The 18,850-nt window shown below is 39.1% G+C and overlaps 1 protein-coding gene across 1 annotated transcript in view; it reads left to right on the plus strand.

Moving 5' to 3' along the window:
• Positions 1–18,850, plus strand: part of VGLL4 (vestigial like family member 4) — an 86,644-nt gene that overhangs the window by 2,598 nt on the left and 65,196 nt on the right. Inside the window, exon 2 of the mRNA XM_086755620.1 lies at positions 4,563–4,639. Coding sequence (XP_086611746.1) covers positions 4,563–4,639 — 77 coding nt within the window. The remainder of the gene's footprint in view (positions 1–4,562; positions 4,640–18,850) is intronic.

The raw sequence follows: 18,850 nt of genomic DNA on the forward strand, positions 1-18,850 counted from the left end.
TACCTGTTCAAACACATTTTCCATATGCAAAACAAGGATGGTAAAAAGAAAAAAACCAATCCTGAAATACTGAAGAAATACATTTTTAACGAGTGGTATCTCGATGATTCCGTTGGCCAGGTAGCCTGAACTCACTCTGAAGACTGTGAGTTGTAAGGCAGAAGGATGATCAGTGCTGTACGGCAATCGCAGTCTAAACCGAGCACGTACAGTTAGCATTTCACATGGGCATCTCCACACAGGATTTACGTATCCACAAGTAGAAGCTCTGATCTAAGTGCCGCTGAAGGAATTTAAACGCGCTGTGGCTGTTGAGGACGCACTGAATACGATGTGCTTATCGTTATTCTCATTCACAGTACAAACATGCTTTACTCTCTCCTGTCTTAAGAAATAGATGTGGACCTAGCTTGCATCAAACTGCTGCTTTATCTTCTTTTCCTCTGCAGACTTATTGATTGTGCTGATAAGTTGTGTCTGGATTTCCTCTTCAGTTTTGCTTGCTTCCATTGGAATCAGCTGGAGTCTCTTTCTCTAGGCACCTTGGGTTATGAATTTGACTGGGAAGTACCGTGCCTGCATCTTCTGAGATGTGAGCTGCTTTGACCATGCTCTTCAATCAGTCTTGTTTTCCCTATACTTGTGTTTGTCTAGACATACTTCGCTGCAGTCCTCACTCTTGATTATTTCTCGAGTGTCTTGTTGTTCTTGTCTCAGTTTTTCAATGGGCTTTGTTTATTAATCCACTTCTTCTCCCTCCAGCCTTATCTTATTCACCAAACATGTGAATTGAAGTACCAGACTTTTTTCTACATCATTGCAGGTTCAGCATTTCTCCCTCCTTGGCATCGTATAGATGTCTCTCTCTTGTCCACACCCAACAGGTTTAAGAGACCGCTCACTAGTGTCTGCTTTCAGATGTTTCTTATTAATGCGTTTGCAACGGCTGTTGGCCGTGCTGCTATTCTGTGTGTCAGTCGGACCTGTAACCTGAATATCTTTGACTGAGAACTCTCTGTAGCTCTTCATGTCCAGACTATGCCTCAATTCTTCTGATTTTTCTGATCTGCACAGCAGGTCTTTTGTTCTCATCACCCAACTTTTCCCTTGTTTCTGTCATCTACCTTGTTACTGTGGTTGCTAGTTTAGCTCTGTTCTAGACAAAAGCCGTTGTATCTCCATCATGGAGATTACTGCCGCAAATATAATCTTTCGTGTTTCTCTTTCCTTTCTGTCCCTTCGCTATTCCCCCTTTTAAAAAATCAAATATGAAGTTCTTTTTATTTCAATTCTTTCCTGGCATACCCCACTGTGAATAATAACGTTTGTGGGGTTGAATAGATGTCTCACTGTGCAGTCTGCAGTTAATCTCTGGTGCTGGTTTCTCTACTGCCCCTTTGCTGAAGTTTCATATGATTTTAGGGTTTTTCCCCACGTTCCTTCCTTGATGCTTGGAAGGTGCTGTATAAATCCATGAAGTCACTTAACTGTTCATTTTCCGAAGCTTTGATTTCTCTACAGTCTTAAGAAAAATGTGAAGTTAGACGTTTGTGAGAGTACTCCATATGTGTGTGGGATTTGGAAAAGCCTGAAAAAGAGAGGGAAAATAATGTGCTGTTTTGTTGAACTAATGGGTGTTGTGTTCTTCAAGTCTTGCATAAAAACCTTAGTGGATCAGTGTTTAGTAACTTACTTGTCTTTCAGACATCGTATCTTCATGATTCTGTGTCTTTAACTGTTTTTCAGAATGTTTCCTCTCTGCAGCGTAGGTGAGATGACAGACTGGGGGAATGTTGAGTGGAAGCAGTAACTGATAAGTAAAAGGACTGAGTAAGACATTGAACTAATGTTTGAAACTACAGCAGATAAAAATACTGTGAACGCTTGTAGAAGTGCTTTCGGCATGTATCTCTTCAAATCTGACAGTTAAGATTTTGTAACAAGAAAGATACTTGTGAAACTGCTTCCACAGTGTTTAAATCAGATCTACCCAGAGGAAGTTAACTGTGTACTTGTAAGGGAGCCCAAGTGCTAGCGGAATACGAGGTCTGGCTATAGAGCAATACTTGCACGTAGTCTAGAGAGCTGAGTTTTGATGGGGACGCTTACAAAAATTCAGCTTTGATTCAGGTTGGTTTTTGCTCCACATGCAGGTGTCTGTGTCACACACAGAATTAGCTGGCTTTTGTCAGAAGTCTGCTTTTTAACGACCTTTTTTTTTTTTTTTGTCAGAACCCTGGAAATTGAACTGTTCTTTCATTTCTGAAACATGACTCCTTCTGAGATGACCGGGCTGTTCTCTGAGGGCTGCCTTGGAGCAGCTGTAGCAGTCGCTGTCCTTGCCGAGGTGGGATTAGACTTTTAGGTGTTCAACTGTCTGAGAGAGGATTCCTCCTCTCTCATTCTCATGGACAACCTTTCTTTCTTTCCTGAGCTGTTATCCCTGACTGGTTAGTTTGAGAGATAGAGTGATATTTCATATTGTTTGAAAAAAAATCTGGAAGTTTATAGCTCCTTGAAGGTAATTTTTGTAACTGTAAATGTGTTCAGCATGTTTAAAAAATTGCAGCCTGTGTGGTATTGCACCTTGGAATTTGCAGACCTCTGTAGTAACAGCATCCCTGCAAAGAAGCTCTTGATTGGCCACATCATTCTTCACAAGACCTTAACTGTTAGAGAAACACTGCTCCAGCTCTCTCATGGTATGAACTTTAATAATATGCAAAGCTACAAAACTATATTGAGGGCAATTTTAGTGAAGTTGTTTCTAAAGTGTCCAATTTCCTGAACAGAATTAAGACTTGGTTCCTGTTTCCTTCTCTCACTGTGGACTTCTGTCACCAGCTAATTCTCTTACTAGGAGTGTGTTCCGGAAAGGGATTGGGCATCTGCTACTTCCATTATTTGAAAATTACTGAAAAACTTAAAGAAAACAGCAATTTGTTTTCAATAAAAGATGTCTTAATGTCCTTAGCGTTGCTCTTTATCAAGAGGGTTTTTCTGAAGAGTTGACCAAAAAGCTTTGTATCGCTGTTGCTGAAATTCAGGACAGAGCTGGTTTGTTCTAAATCATGAGTTAGCCATCAGTTTGGTAGCTGCACCATCTGATCAGACATATTTTAATCTTTTTTCCAACTTTCACTCTGTTAGAGGCATTTGTATGTGAGGGTCTGCAATCAACAATCTGGGGAGAAATAAAGTGGTGCTATTCTTAAACTCCAAGAAGACAAAAAGCAGGAAAGAACCCAAGCAGCAAGGTCGAAGGGATCCAAGTGGAATGATGGCGAAGGCCTCTTTCGTGAACACACTCTTCCAAATCTTTGCTTTGATTTGAAGAGAGCACGGCCAAACCTGATATAAAGAAATATATGACGAAGGCAGACTTAGCCAAATAGGCATCTAAGATCTTGTTTTCTAAAACCCCTTGCCCACATGTAGTGTCTTTAAAGAAAGGAGTTAACTGACTTTTAAAGTTTAATTAAAATATTGTTCCTGAGCAAAAGCTGGTTCTGCCGGGGAGAGAGAACGCACGTTTTGATCCTGAAGCGCTATCCCTAGTTATTTCAAGTATGCCTCCTCTTCTTGCACAGTTCTGTGGAAACAAGACTGGACTTAATTCTTTATTGAAAAAATATTTTTTTAAACTTAAAAATACTTTAAAAATTCTTTCTCTTATGCTTTAGAATCTTTGATTAGTTTTAAACTCTTTGACGTTATTTAGGAAGAGGGAGGGAGGATGGCGAGGTTTATTATTTATAGTGCAAAGTCAAGGAAATTGCTTCCCAAACATATGCTTGCTGTTAAGCTGACATACATATGTTGGAGATTTTGGAGATTTCTGTAGTTGCCACTACCTTTTTTCTTTTTTTAAGATCACACTGTAAAGAAAGTGACAGTAAAAGGTTCTTATGACAGAATAGCATGCTAGTTTTGCAGGGAAAAGAGAACATCTTTGCAGGGAATTGTTAGCAGTCCTGGATTTTCTCTCTGTCGCCATTTGTTTTCTTAACAGTTCTGTCTATGCTGTTGCCTTCTTATTTTAAAACTCATAGAAGCTGTTCGTCTTTTAACAAAAGCATCTTGACAACGTGTTATTATCTTCCCTTTACTTACATTTCTTTTAGAACTTCTTTTTAGTTTTGAAGCCATTCATCTGAAACTTTTCATGTAAGCTGTAATTTTTTATTTTTTTTTTTTAATGGGAAAGTCTGTTGCTCAATATATTGTGAAACATGGGGTTTTGTGTGATGTTTTTCATATATGGGAATTACTTGTTGTAGGGGGATAAAAATAGGGAAAAGCAGCTGCTGAGGTGTGATTATGATGATACAAGTTACAGATTTCTGTCTCTGTCATTATATATGCACATGACCAGCGTAGAACATGAGAAAAGCAGCAGAAACTTGGATCTCTTATTCTTTCTGCTGTCACACCCTTGTTTGTTACTACTTCCTTATGTAAAACCTGGTGTGTATATGGTATGAGCAAGTGGCGTACCACCTGGTATGTTGTGGTAAGGACTCTGAGTTTGGTCTTTGAAACTTTGACTCTGAATTTTCCAGGATCCAGCGAGGAATGGAGACTCCATTGGATGTTTTGTCGAGAGCAGCATCTCTAGTACATGCTGATGATGAGAAACGTAAGTCTGAAACTTAGTTCTCTGCTTTGTTAGATCCAGATGCTTTACGTTTGCACTATATATCAGCCTAGATGCTGGCTTTATCAATCTTTGCAAGTTACTGAATCTACAACACGTAGAAAAATGTCTTCAGAAGCCCTTAAAAGGTTGTGTTCCTCAGGTGCAAAACCAATGCTGCATTTAAATTCATTAGTATGCAAGAGAGGATCATTCCTGTTATTTTGGAAATGTACTTAGCAATTCATGTAAAGGTGCCCCTGTTTTCCCCATTGCATTTGCACTGTTAGTAGACAAAAAGTTGTAATGGAACTGCTGTCAAACTAAGGACGATTTGAGAACTCACGCTCCCTCGTAATACCCGTTAGAACTGTTCTCGTTTAAGAACACATAACTGGCAAAGATTCCTTTTCAGTTCATAAAAACCTAAGAGGCAGACTGTTATCTTTAGTAACGAGCACTTCATTGTCCTTTCACTGCTGCTAAAAGACGAGTACAGGATGTTAATGCTATAAATGATGTCAGCTGCAGCTACAGAGGCTCACGTTGCCAGTCATTGGGGTCATATTTTTGCTTTTCACATTCATGATAAATGTTTAAGATGGGTTAACTAATGCTAGGATAGTATTTTCAACTCTGCCGAATTGCAGTGCTACTTTGTAGATCACATTCTTACCTGTGTGCTTAGTAAAAAATGTCTTTGCCAGGTTTTTTTTCTGAGTAGTGTAAGCACCCTGGCAGTGTATGCATCTTGGGTATCAACCTGGATAGATGCTAGCTAGAACAACAGTATTTTGGATTTCAAACTGCTTTTATGTGTAGCTTCTGTGCTTAAAATCACCTTTTAAGATGAATTCAGCTTTTCTTCTTTTGATCTTTTTTCCTTTATTTTGTATATATTTCTTGAAAATTAATTGCTGTGAATGTTGAATAAAAGAATTGATTTACTGATATTGCTAATCAGCTTGCACTGTGTTTGTTTACTTTGCAATTACTTTTGTATTTGGACAACAAGTCCTAGAGTTTTTGTGTGTATTCAAATAGCCTAGATAACTGCAGCTCGCTCCTGCAGAAGTTTGTGAAATGAAGGTTCCATACTCTGAGCTTCTCTATATTGCCATCCCTTACCATTATGATGCATATTGGTTTTGCTGTGCTGTCGTGTTCACCTTGCTGCTGGATAAGTACCACGTTTTTACAGATCCCGCTGTGTGTGTAGGATGATTTGGTTGATTGTTACAGTTATTGACTGTTAGTGGTAAAATGAACAGCAGTGGAAGTCCTTGAGGAAATAATTTCAGCTTTGATTTTGGCCTAGGGGATTTCTTTTGTAAACTGACGAACGTGCTTGCAAAAAAGGCAAAAGCTTAACCCATTTTCTTTCGACTGCATTTTTAAGATCTATTTTGAATAGATATTCTCCATTCTCTTAAGCTTAAATGCATTTTTTTTTTTTTGGTTAACTATTGCCCAAGACCCTGGTTTGATTTTGAGTTCCACAGGGCAGGAATGTTGGGCTGGATTTAGAGAATCCAGAGGAAGTCTGATTCACTGCAACTTGCCTGTGAGGAAGCTGATATGTGCCTGGTTCTAATTTACGTTGCCTCAGGCTTAATTAGATTTATGCCACTCTGTATCTGCTAACTCAGGCTGTCTCTGAGTTTGTCCTGTTGTTGTGCAGTTGCACACCAAGAATGCAGTAGTATGAAAAGCTGCTAAAAGGCAGAAATGAGTAGTCCCCACCAGTCACTGGACTTGCCCCTTTTTGTGTCAGCTTCTGCAGAAGGGGCACCAGCCAGACTTCACTCTGTGGTACACAGTGGACACCAACAGCTTGAAGTTAGTCTTAATCTTGAATTTAGCAACTACCCTTGAGCTTCCCAGTAAGTGCCTGGCATGCTGCTGCTGGAGTTCTAGCAGTCTGTCTGTATTTCTGTATCCCCTATTCACTTTGTCTAACGCAGAATTCTACATAGAGTTTCTAATACTCCAGCCATGACCAGGAGTGCAATGATTTCTTTTTTGTTGTTGTTTATTTTTCTTTAAATCAAATTGCTTTCAGATACTCAATATCTGAACAAACTATTGAATTTATTTCAGTGATGTTTCTTGTCTTTAAGTAATATATACAGCTAATTTTGTTGTTCATTCATTGGAAAAAATTCTAATGAATTATTTTTGACATTTCTAATGATATCAGGAAGCTTCCTTCTTCCAAAGTTTTGAATAAGGGTTTCAGATTAATTTAGTTTCTGAAACATTTCTGTCTTACTTTGAGTCTTTTATTTGTGTACTGGAATAGATATTTGTCTAACAGATAACACCTGATGCCCTTTGTGCATTTCATGGTCGAAATTTTATCCTATTTTTTCAAATGGGGAGTAAAGGAAATGTAGCTATATGCCATCCTGACATGGCAACTCTACCAAGTAACTCGTGGTTAGATTCCAGTAGTAAAACAATAAATATACTTGTGAAGAGGATTCAACTCACCTCAGATAGTCTCATCTAAGCTGTATGCCATGTAAGAGTTGAAAACCGCTGTATTGCCGCTTTTTAAAGATCATTTACAACAATTAAGATACCCATTTTAACTCTAATGTCTCAAAACTATTCCTTTTGAAAGTAGTTTACTATTACAGTTTTTATAAGAAAAATAAAGGCAGTTTTAACACTTCTCTGTCCTCTCATGTGAGAAGTAGATGCATAATACATATAAAATACTTTTGAAGTTAGACTGTGTATGCCCCTACACAGGTATAAAGCTAGCTGAAGTTGTTAGTGGTCTCTGATTCATACATATCAACGATGTTCACTACCTCTGTTCTTGGAAGTGTTAGTAGTATTTGTACACAGACCCTCGATCCTCCTGCAGACATCTTAAATTGCAAACTCTCACACCCTGATATGCTTTAATCCCATTTCAGCCTCAAAATCAAACTAATTTTATATAAAGCAGCAGCCTTCAAGTGCATTTACTGACTGCAAGCAGTGCAATTACAGGTTCTTGTTAATAAACACGGTTTATTTCCTGAAGCTGGTAGGTATTTAATTGTGTTCTTGTTTGTCTGGCTGAATTCAGAGGAGGAATACTACCAGTATTTATAAATTTAATTCTTTCTAACATGAAGGTTCCTCTTATCTCTGTGGGCACTCACTGCAGTGCCAATGTAGAAGTGCCTTAGTGTATGTACAAATCGCACACTGTTCAAAGCAAATACGTTTAAACTTACCAGCACCTAAAGAAATGGATGAGAAGTTTGGCTAGGTAGGTATCCCCGAAGGGTTGCTGATTTCTTAAACAAGTGTCACCTTGAGGTTGTTTGGTTTGTTTTTTTTGCAGCTGCACGTATGTCCGTGAGGTTGACCTTCAGTGACATGTTTGCACTGTACATTGCTTTCAGTCGCATCTTTGTTTCATTTCATGAACTATACTGTATTTCCACAGCTCCCTGTTTAAATCATTCTGCACTTGTTATCAAATAAATTTTATGAAACACATTTGGTTAACTACTGTGTCATGGAAATGACTGAACAGAAGGCGGCAGATACTCCTTCGGAGGTGGTAACAGTTAAGGGAGAGGATAAAGATATTTCCTGATGGATTCATTGTTTACTTCTTGTCCAAACTTGGTCTTTCGTTTCAGTGGAAGGAAGCATACAATGGTGTAATTATTAGCGGTCACCGTGAAGGCTTGTCACTAATTGCTCAGTTGTCACTAGTGAAGGGAAAGGACGCAGGAAGGCTGTGCTGTCTGTGAGCGGCTGTTCAGTGCCAGAGTAGGTAACGTGCAACCGCTTTATCTGTAAGGTTTTACTGGGTTTTTTCAGTGCTTCAGAAGTGGGCTTTATATGAAGTGAACACCTGTAAGACCTGTGTATGGAAGCTGTCTTTTTAATGTTATCGCGGCTGGAAACTTTATCACATGTGGGCTATTGTACAACTGCAGAAATTGAGTTCACAGTGAGATGCTTGATACTACCATTACTCTTCTGTTCCTCCTCTTCTCCTATACTGTTCTTACTGGGGTTGTACTGATTTCTCCTACATTCAGGATTTAAGTTGGCTATTTTTAGAAGCCCACAGTATAAGCTGGTAGCATTTAAGTAAAGACAAAGAATTAGTGAAAGTACAGTTTTTCCTCCCATAGTTGTGTTGAAGAGCAACTGTTCAAACATTAAGGAGGGTTAACATTTTGGATTTGTCTCATACAAAAATAGAGGGGTTTGGAGCTGATCTTTCAATTATAAACAGTGTTTTTAAAGCGTAATCTTGTTACTGAGAAAACAGCGCAGGAAAATGCTGACAAGGACCTGCACTCGCAGAACGTGTTGAAAGCCACTGTGTAGTCAGCCTGTGCTGATTTTGTAGTAGCACTTCACGTATGCTTCCCTCCAATACGCAAGTCCAGTTTAAAGAGTATGGGAATGAATGAGAAAAAACATGTTGTTACTCCCCCAGGATAATATAGTGAAAAGTCTATTGCTGGCAAACAGAAGAAAATACACGTCCGCAAGGAAATGAAAGGTTTGGAAACAGCTAACAAATGGCACAACAGAGCCCTGGCTGATAGCTTTGCATTCTAATACATTGTACCAAATCCATACCTGTTGAGTCTTGATTTATGTTTTGAAAAATGCATACAGGACTACATTAAAAAAAACAACCAACCAACCAGAAATATTATTTTTGATCAAGCCATGCGTCTTGCACGTGTCCCAGCAGTCACACGTGTCATCCTTGGAAGCGTGGAATGGCTGTGCCACACTAGTATTGTTTGGCAACAGTTTATTTTATGTGGTTTCGTTTAATCCACTTCAGATAATTAAGCTAGACTATACAGTTGATATTTCCAGTACAGAGGAATTATTGTGCTTTAAAATCCCTGCCCTAATCCACTTTGTAATTAAAATCCTTATGTAGACAAGACCTACAAATCGTTTTTTACTGTTCTTCATTCATATCAATCAGTTCAGTTAGGAGAGGCGGTTTGTGCTGGCTACCATCTCATAATTAATAAATATGCAATGATTTGTTGTTTTGGATAGCTGATCCTAAAAAAGAGATTAAGGCTGAGCTGAGAACGTTTTGTTATTTTTTAACACTATTGAAGAGGATGATGACTCTGTAATCTTCTTGTCTTTAAATACAAACCAAGCAATATTTATAGCAGGATTAGACTTGCATGTTGCTATTGGTGCTGAAGATACTGGTGATGAAATATTTGTAGCATCACCAGGACTTTCCACCTATGCTACTGTTTCATAAATTTATAGCAAATTATGGGCAGTGAGCCTAGGGCAGGTTTTCATATCAATGCTTGCAGAAGCCTAAATAGCTTCCATCCTACTGTGTGAACACTTAAATCAGCACTGAAAATACTTAACATCCTGAAAGTTTTTTGGCTGACTGAAAGTGAGGAATTGCGTGGAACTTGCTGTGTGAATTGAATTAGTACAAAGACACTCTCAACTATCGGCTTCATTTGAGGTTTGCTTTTTTGGCTGGGGTTGGGGTTTTCTTGGGGGAGTTTATTTGTTTGTTTGTTTTCCCCAGAGACTCATCTGCTTTAGAAAAATGGGAAACTGTGATAGCATTTTCTCACAGCAGTGAAATAGCAGTATCGTGTCGCCGTCCATGTTTATTTTCCATTCACAAGTTTGTGCCATTCTGGGTAGAACCAGGAGGAATAATGCATGCTTGTAGTAAGGGTGATAAATATTATATAGCAAGGTATTACTTAAATCAAGATGAAGAATTTCCAGTAGAGCAGAATATTGTCATGTGACTTGCCCTTTGAATTTTTATTTGCACATGTGTGTCCAAAATGGCAAATCATGTAACAAAGAAAGAAATGGGAAAAGTCTTAGCTGCGTGTTGTAGTTACGAGGTATTGCAGAATTACTTCTCGTTTATGGAATGTTTGGTTTAGGGGTGGAAGGGAATCAAATTAGTTAAATAAGGGCAAACTGCAGCATGTTTAGAGTTCTTGTGAAATCTAAAACGTATTTGTGTACTGAACCTTAATTCTCATATAGACTGTTTTGGTGGTTAACTGTTTTCCCTTCATGCTAGAATTCTTCATTTTGTGTCCCCAGGACAGGTATAATACACGTAACTGTGAGTACATCACCACTTCTCTGGTTTGTGTTTCTTGTTTTGACATTTCAGTAGTTTGTGGAATTATTTTTCACGGTAACGACGTTGAGAATGTGAACATCACTGTAGTAGCCGGTGCTGTACAAATGCGTGGGAAAAGGCAGTCCCTGTTCTGAAGAGAGACGGTCAAGGGCAGGAAGCAGAGCACCCCTATCGTGACACGGGGCCGCTTGCGATTCGCCAGCGCCTCAGAAGCAGAGATGGAAAGTCGCGTTTCGCAGTTCCTACATGTAGCACCTTACTCACCGCACTGCTAATGCCATGGCTTCCTTTGAACCCTGAGCGCTGCTGGTGTGCAGGGCAGCCTGGCAAAACGGTCCTAGTAGGGTCTGATGCCATGAACACCATGGCTACCGTGGAAGAGTTAGGTCTTGAAAATTAGAGGTATGGTTAGACGTTGGTGTTCTGCAACTCAGTTCAGTATACTGAATTTTTAATTTTTTTTTTTTTGTGCAGAAATTAACGTTCAGCAATTAGGTAATTGAATAGCTTTTATGAATTAGCAACTGTGCTTATGGTTGGAGCTTAACTCTGATGTCTACCAAAACAGAGACTTAAATTTTCTGGAGGAACAGCTAAATTCTAAGAAGCAGTATCAGCAAAAATCTGCGTTTGTAGTCCCTCAACAGCTACAAGAATTGTTAAAAGTAGATTTGTCACCCAGTCATTTACATAGTGTTTAATCAAGGGGAAAAGAAGGGGTCCAGTTAGTTTTGGAGTGGAATTTGTGGCATAAATCATCTTGTTTTACCAAAAGGGGGAAAAGTGTGGAAGTCTGTTGTTTCAGTCGAGTAATAATGTGATGGCAAAGCATATGTGGTTCAGTCATTGAGATGCAGCCTGAATCATCTGTTCTTGCTGTATGAGTACCAAAAGCTTTAGATAATAAAACTTCCTGAATAATAACATGCACAGTATTCTGCTTTTAAATTTTAATGACTAATATCTTCTAATATATTTAAAATTTAAATACTAATATCTTATCTGTTTTAAATATTGGTTATTCTGTGTTTTAGAAAATACCCAGATGGCTGAATTCCTGACCTTCTGCTTTTTGTCTTTCAAAAGCCTTTAGCTGTTTGTATTACTCCATATTTCACAGGGTAGCTTCCTGTAAGTGGTGTCAGGGACATTTCGTCATTTTTAGGATTTTCTTAAAGGTAGGAGTGTTAAATTGGATAGCTGGTTATTTGGATTGTTTTGGCTTGGTTTTTTTTTTTTTTTTAAATAAAAAAATTATTCTTACCTCCAGAAAGCTTCCCCCTTTGTTTCTCAAAGTTTATTGTAGCGAGGAAATAAAGAATGAGTAGAGTTATGTTTTCAACGTGTTAAATAGGCTGGAAAATGGGGCAGTTGTCTGCTTGGCGCCTGGATGTGTTTTAATAGCAGCAGAACACCATTAGCATGGTCAGCGGAGTGGTGGTAATGCCTTCAGGAACAAAAGTGTCTAAACATTTTTTTGGCGTTAATTTTAAAAAACACTTGCAAGGGGTTCAGCTGCCTCCGGTTCGTAAACATGTTGTGGCATCCTTCAGCATCCCAGATGTTTCTGCCCGAGCTGCAGCAGCCCAGGAAATGGCTGCGCGGGGTTCCCGAGCAGCGTCAGCCAGGCAGTGTCTGTTCTTTCTGAAGCCTTTTCAGCTAATCGGTGATTAAATATTTGCAGTCGTTGGTGGCTTTACCTCCAAGTAAACGATGTTTACAGAAACACTATCTCTTTAAGTATTGTTTGGCAAATAAAAGGAAAGGCATCTTCTTACTGGAATGGAATTTGTTAGCAGATACCAAGCATTGCTCTGGAAATCGCAGCTGACTGAATGCCGTTGTGTTAAGCGTGACAGCACATACACAACCATATGGAACTTGTCACTGAACATGCTTCCAAGTGATTGTAATTTCTGAAACGTGCTCGATTTGCATATGTTACATTAACATATATTTGTTATATCCTGAATTTTGGAACAATACAGGGAAATTATTCAGTTTTTATGTTTTCTCTGCTAAGTTTTCTGGCAGTGACTGAAACTACAAATTTTTTTTTTTTTTTAACAGTTAGACATTATATACTAGCGTGTGAAAATCTGGCCATTCTTCATGTGGTAAATGTTATTTGACTTATTTAATTTTCATTTTTTTTCTTTAAAGTTCTTCCCTAGTTAGAAATAGTGCCGGCTGACTTGTGAAATGCAGGGTGCTTTCCCCGGGTGTTCTCTCTACATCTTTAAGAGCACTGAGAATCAGGACAAGCTTGGAAATTTCAGTGTCACACGTGAAAAGCCAGGGTTCATTTGGGGCAGAGTTAGTAAGAGACAAGGAGGTAAAATACTTCAGAAATACTTTGAATTCAATATATTTACTGGTGTTTATCTATTTTTCCTTATTTAATTGTTTTTAGGTACTTACTTCAGCATTTTAGCCATGCACCTGGAGAGGTTAGAGATGGAGAGCCCTACAGCCTCCTCGCTGCCTGCTGCGGCCGGCAGTGCCGTCCCTCCCGTCGCGCAGGTTCTACCCGCCGGATGCCGTACATTCTGGAGGGACTGTAATTCATTCTCCAGATGGCAAAGCAGGGCTTTTTGGGGATGAGAACATCTTTGGTGCAATCTAGCAATTCTAAGTTTTGTTTATGCAGGCAGGCAAATCTGGAGGTACCTTTATCTGTAAGCAAAGGAAAAGATTATATTTAAGAAAAGAGGACCGAGTAGACTTCGTGTTCAGTTAGGGTTTTAAAAAACCTATACTTAAAAAAGGGTGATTTTAGTTAAATACACGTTTTTTATGCGCACACAGTACGTTAAAACAATATTAATGTTGTAGCATCAGTTCTTTTAGAAGTGCAGTGTTAAAATCAAGGTGGTGCTATACAATCTTTACCCGTTTTTCAGTTACACAGCCTTTAGTGAAATGATGACAGAATATCTACAGTTCTGTTGTAAATGGAAATATGCAAGTTCTTAGTTAATGGGCATATGTTTGGTGTTTTCTTTTCCTTTACTGGGAACCCAGACTTTATTTATGGTATGCCATACAAATTCTGACCTGAAGGAGAAGGGATCTGAACATGGGTTTTCCAGTCCAAGCTGTGTGTCCTAATTAATGGCTTATGAAATAAAAGGAGGATACAGTCAATTATCACACTCTGCTTTACTAACTCATGCCTTTTGTCCTGTTGTTTAAAAAAAAAAAAGCAGCAATACTGTCTTTCAAGCTGAAAAGAACATGTTTCTCCACCAAAAGCAAACAACAAAATGAGTTGCTTTTAATTTTTGCCCTCTTTTGCTGCTGAATCAAAAATCAGTTACTTGTGTAAGCATAGTTTTGGCTACAGATCTGCTATGCAGCTCTGAACAATGTCACTGCTGAAACTTCTGTCATCCGTAAGCTTAAAAGGAGAAATGCTTCTTAGTTAGCAGATTGAAGAGTGAGGAGTGATTTATTACTCTCCTCTGATTTTTTTTTTTTTCCCTTCTGTTCTGATTTTAAACGACACATTCATTGAAAGGTCCCCGAAGCACTACACTGTATTACAAGAGTATTTGTCCATCCACTGCAGCTGTTCTGTGTTGGGTGATAATACTGCCATGTGCTGGAATTGCGTTTGCTTTAGATCTGTATTTATTGCTCTGTAAGGGAGAGAAATGACAAACAGTAGTTGGACAGAAAGTCTTTTGTGTGTTCTTGTTTTAAATCGAGTAATTTTAGTACATGCACCAGGCTTAATTTCCTTGAAACTGTGGCAATAGCAGCAACTGCTTTTATTTTCTGGGTCATGCCCACATTGTCCGTTTGGTTCACGTGAAAACATGTGCATTACCATTGTCACTTTATTACTATAAATTTCTGGCCTTCATTTGCTTTCTTTAGAGCCAGAAACATCTGGCTCATAACAGCAAAAGAGTGACAGCTCATCTGTGGCTCCATCTGTGTGTCTCTCCGGTTTTTGTATTTTAACACACCTCTTGCTTGGCCTGACCTGGAAAGCACGTGATCATATAAACACACAGAAATGTTACTCTCCCCTCTGGACTCGCCTCCGAACGACGAGGTAAATTCCAGACATCCTTCAGTAGTTTCCGTCCTCAGAGTTACCTCAACTGTAGACAAGACAGTGGTTTCCAAGTACTGGTCTAGATTTCAAATACATTAGATTTCTAGATTTCAGTACATCACAGTTCAGCAGTGCTGGCTCCGGGTGAAGTCCGTGTTCTTACTGCACAGGGGCCTCAGTCTTTGTGTGAAGTGCAGAATATATTTACTGCATCGTGCTGGCACTTGCAATAGTTATATTGTTTTACGTGTTGTCATATTTACCTACCCAAACGATTTGTTTATTTCAAACCGATGAACTCTAGTTTTAGAAGTATAGTTGATTAGCTTTGAATGTATTAACATTTATAGTAGTCCTTAATAAAATTCTTGTAAATAGATAATATTATTGTTTGCATAAATAAAATATGTGAGAAACTTCGGCTTAAGAATGTCATTTTTCAGTGTTTGAATACGAAGGAAAGTACTGGGCTTTCTACTGTCTTTTTTTGTGGAAAGGAAAAGCAATTTGGAAATTTTCAGTCTGTCCTTTAAAAAAAAAAAAACAACTAGATAGGTGTTTTTGGATTTTTTTTAATTTTTTTTTTTCTTAGTAGCATAATAGTTAATTAATCTCAGTGGAAACCTCTGAGCTGTCTGACTCTTCTTGACTAAAGTACTTGATAGACCGTGCGAGTTAACAGCAGTAACTGATTACATGAATATCCTGTGGTTCCGTGGGGTGGTGGGTCAGCTCCTTAATCCGTTTGACCGAACTTCTCATGGCTCTCAACAGATGCTTTGCCTTTAAAGGTCAGGTTCACTTTCTGACCAGAGCAGCTCCTCGCTTCCCAGAGCATGCCACAGAGTTAAGAACTGGAATGTAGTTTGACATCAGGAATGAAATTTCATGAATTTCTTTCTCACTTCCTTAGTTATTCAACCAAATCTCATGATACCCACTTTCATAACAGCTGGCAGAGCGTCTTTTAAAAGGGTGATTCAATGTCGGAAGAAAAAGATTGTAAGAAGAATTAGAATGTGCTGGTATTCCGAGTAGTTTAAGGCAGAATCACTGAAGTTCTACATAGTGCATTTTAGGAATGTTTACTGGTATTACACTAGTATATGGAAGCGTGGTTGTGCTAGGCGTTGAAAAATATAATTAATATAACTAATGAATATAGTTAAATTTCCATCCAAAATGTATGATCTGCATATCTGTGATGCTAAAAACAGACACAGAAGATCGGTCAATTAATGGAATCAAACACCATTCTTGAAAATGGAGGTGGCAAGAAAAATTTGCCCATCAGAAGACCGGAGAAAGGCATGAAGTTCCAGCAAATTGTAAGCTCTCGGCAGGAAACTGTGAGCTCTTAAAATCAGAAACATTTGTATCATAACGTGTTTTCAGGGAGAGTCATGACTTGCTTCTCCATTGGAATACGAGACCTGTTTTACCACAGCAGAATTCACATCTTGTGGCTGGCCAAAGCCTGGAGCAGGTATTTCAAAGGAGGTTTTCTCCTATCCATGGACAGGTGCTTGTTGGCTCACACCTGAAGCTTTAGCCTGTCTAGCAGAATTGTGCTGGAATGTCGTAAGGATGGTGAAGCTCTGCCGGGATTCCTGCAGGAAGCTTGTGGCTTTGTCTCATAGACTGATCGTGGATTGTGTGAAAGAACTCGTAGTGGACTTGCATGTGTGAATTACCACTGTGCTTATTACGGTGCTCAACAGGAGGAGTATTTACCCTGTGATGTAATGTACAACGTCATTTGGAATATGTGTATACATTTTGCCAATCTACCGTAGGAAAATTTCAGTATTTCATTGCCACGAAGAAAATAATTGTCGTTGAGAAAATAATCCTGCACAATATTTGTTTTTCAACCAGCAGCGTTGCTGAAGAGTTCAAGAACTCTGTTGCATTCAGGAACGAGAAAAACTACCATGTTTCTTCATTTAATTCTCCCTTCAAAACCTAGTATCTCCATTTCTATAGGTAGAGGAGGAGCAAATAAATTGGTCCACCCAGATGACAACTACAGTGTCCTGCTGAAATAACATCCTGAATCTTATTTAGCTGCCTTTGTTCACTGCTGACCTGAATGCAGTGACATTAATGCTACTGTCTTTCTGCTTTCAGTCCTACCCAGATGTTAATTGGTGATGAGAGGAAGATTGTGACAGTGTAGGTCTTCACCACCACTACTACTAGCTCCTACCAAATCCCTGATCTGTTCAAACATGTGCGCTTACGCTCTCTTTACCTACTGCAGTTGTTAATAACAGTAGATTTGTACTTTCTGGTAGCACTCAAGTTATTTCAAGCCACTTTTAAAACAGGATAGATATATGCTCGCTGCCTTGCAGTGTTGTACCAGAAAGAGAATTGAGAGCAAGGCTCCAGCACGGGATGAGTGTGAGAAGCCCGAAGGATTTCTTATGGAGTGGCAGGGATGGACTTTCTGGTAGAACGGAGTCGTGACCGCTGAGGTGATCTCCAGCAGAACGTAGCCCTGGGGCCTGCCTGGGGAAGAGGCGTTTGCTGCTTACCGGTGAATGGAGGTCCAGGTGGGGTCTTCTCACTGAACTGTGAAACTTCCTGATGGTTGTAAAAAGTGGAAAGGCGAGGTGCCAGCGTCACGTGCCTCCAAATAGGAGGCAGTGGACTGCAGGGAAGAGTCTGCTGAGCACTTCAGTATACTTTTTCCCCCTCTGTGATGTGGTATGGAATTCCATGCGTATTTTATGAATATAACGAACATGCGTGAATATAATGAACACTTTATGAATATAATGAACATACTAAAGAAAGACTTTAGAGGAAGACTTTTTATGTTTCTCAATTTGGATTATAAATATATTTTTATGTACTCTTTATTTACTTTTTCCCTTCCGATCCCTGTTCTCTGTGAGCCAGGAGCAGCTTTTAGAGGGTTCCTATGTATCTGTGTGAAAGTGTGATAGTCAGATATGCCTGTGCATTCAGACTGAGATTGTGGGAAAAAAAAATCATTGAATCCTTGTATTTAGGGGCTGCTGCCAGCTGTTTCTAAACTAGAATTGTTGCAAATCCAGAAAAATAAGTGAATATCGATAGATGGCTTTAACAGCTTTCATCCTGCGAAGGATGTGTGTAGCGTATGTGTACAATCACCAAAAGGATATCTTGGCATCCCGGGGTGAGCACCAGCTAAGCCGCTGATAACCCCGCGGCCCGGCCGCTGCAGAAGGCAGCCACGTGTTGGAGGCTGCACGCAGGTTGGTGTTTTCCGCATAATTCTTCACGCGAAGTGTGCCTGTGTGAGAGCTGCGTTCATTCATAAGCCCTACGACAGTTGCTTTATGCCCTGCAGAACGTGAAAATAAGTTCAGTATTTGTGATAAGCAGAGCAGATCTTTTTGCAGAATCCGCCCTCTGCATTCTCTGAGGTCTCTCCTTCAATTTTCTTTCTACCTGCCGTTATGGAAGCACTATTGTTGTGCGGTTATTCTGTGTTCTTTGTGCGTGTGGGTAACAGATTACAGGCTGGAAATGAATGTACAGCTCGCTGTTGTAATTAAGTTCCATGGGCTAACTATTTAATGAAAAGTTCAGTGTGAATTGGTGTCCTTAGGATTTTGATATTGGTATGACTGTAAGGAAATCCACTTAATGTCATTTGTAAAGCAACTGAGATTATTTTAATTTTGAAATTGCACTGAAATTAATTGCATTAATGTAATTAAATATTTAAAATATTTACTATTATATTATTAATATTATTAATATTTAATATCCAATAGTTATGTTGCTAGTCTTGATTTTTTTTTCCCAATGTTTCTTTTGCATTCTGCTGAAATAGCAAGAAAGAATTTGAAAGTAGTTGGTTTCAGTTGAGAAGGTACTCCCAGAACAGTGGAACCGCGGTTTGTGTCACGGGCTTTCACTGAAACGCACCTCTCTGCCGTTCGATAGCTGCTCTGTCAAAGGCATATTGCTAGCAGCAAGGGAAAGATGTGAGAAATGCAGTGGAATA

The sequence above is a fragment of the Chlamydotis macqueenii genome, chromosome 10 (assembly GCF_036417535.1).
Source record: "Chlamydotis macqueenii isolate bChlMac1 chromosome 10, bChlMac1.mat, whole genome shotgun sequence".
In the NCBI taxonomy this organism is placed as follows: Eukaryota; Metazoa; Chordata; class Aves; order Otidiformes; family Otididae; genus Chlamydotis; species Chlamydotis macqueenii.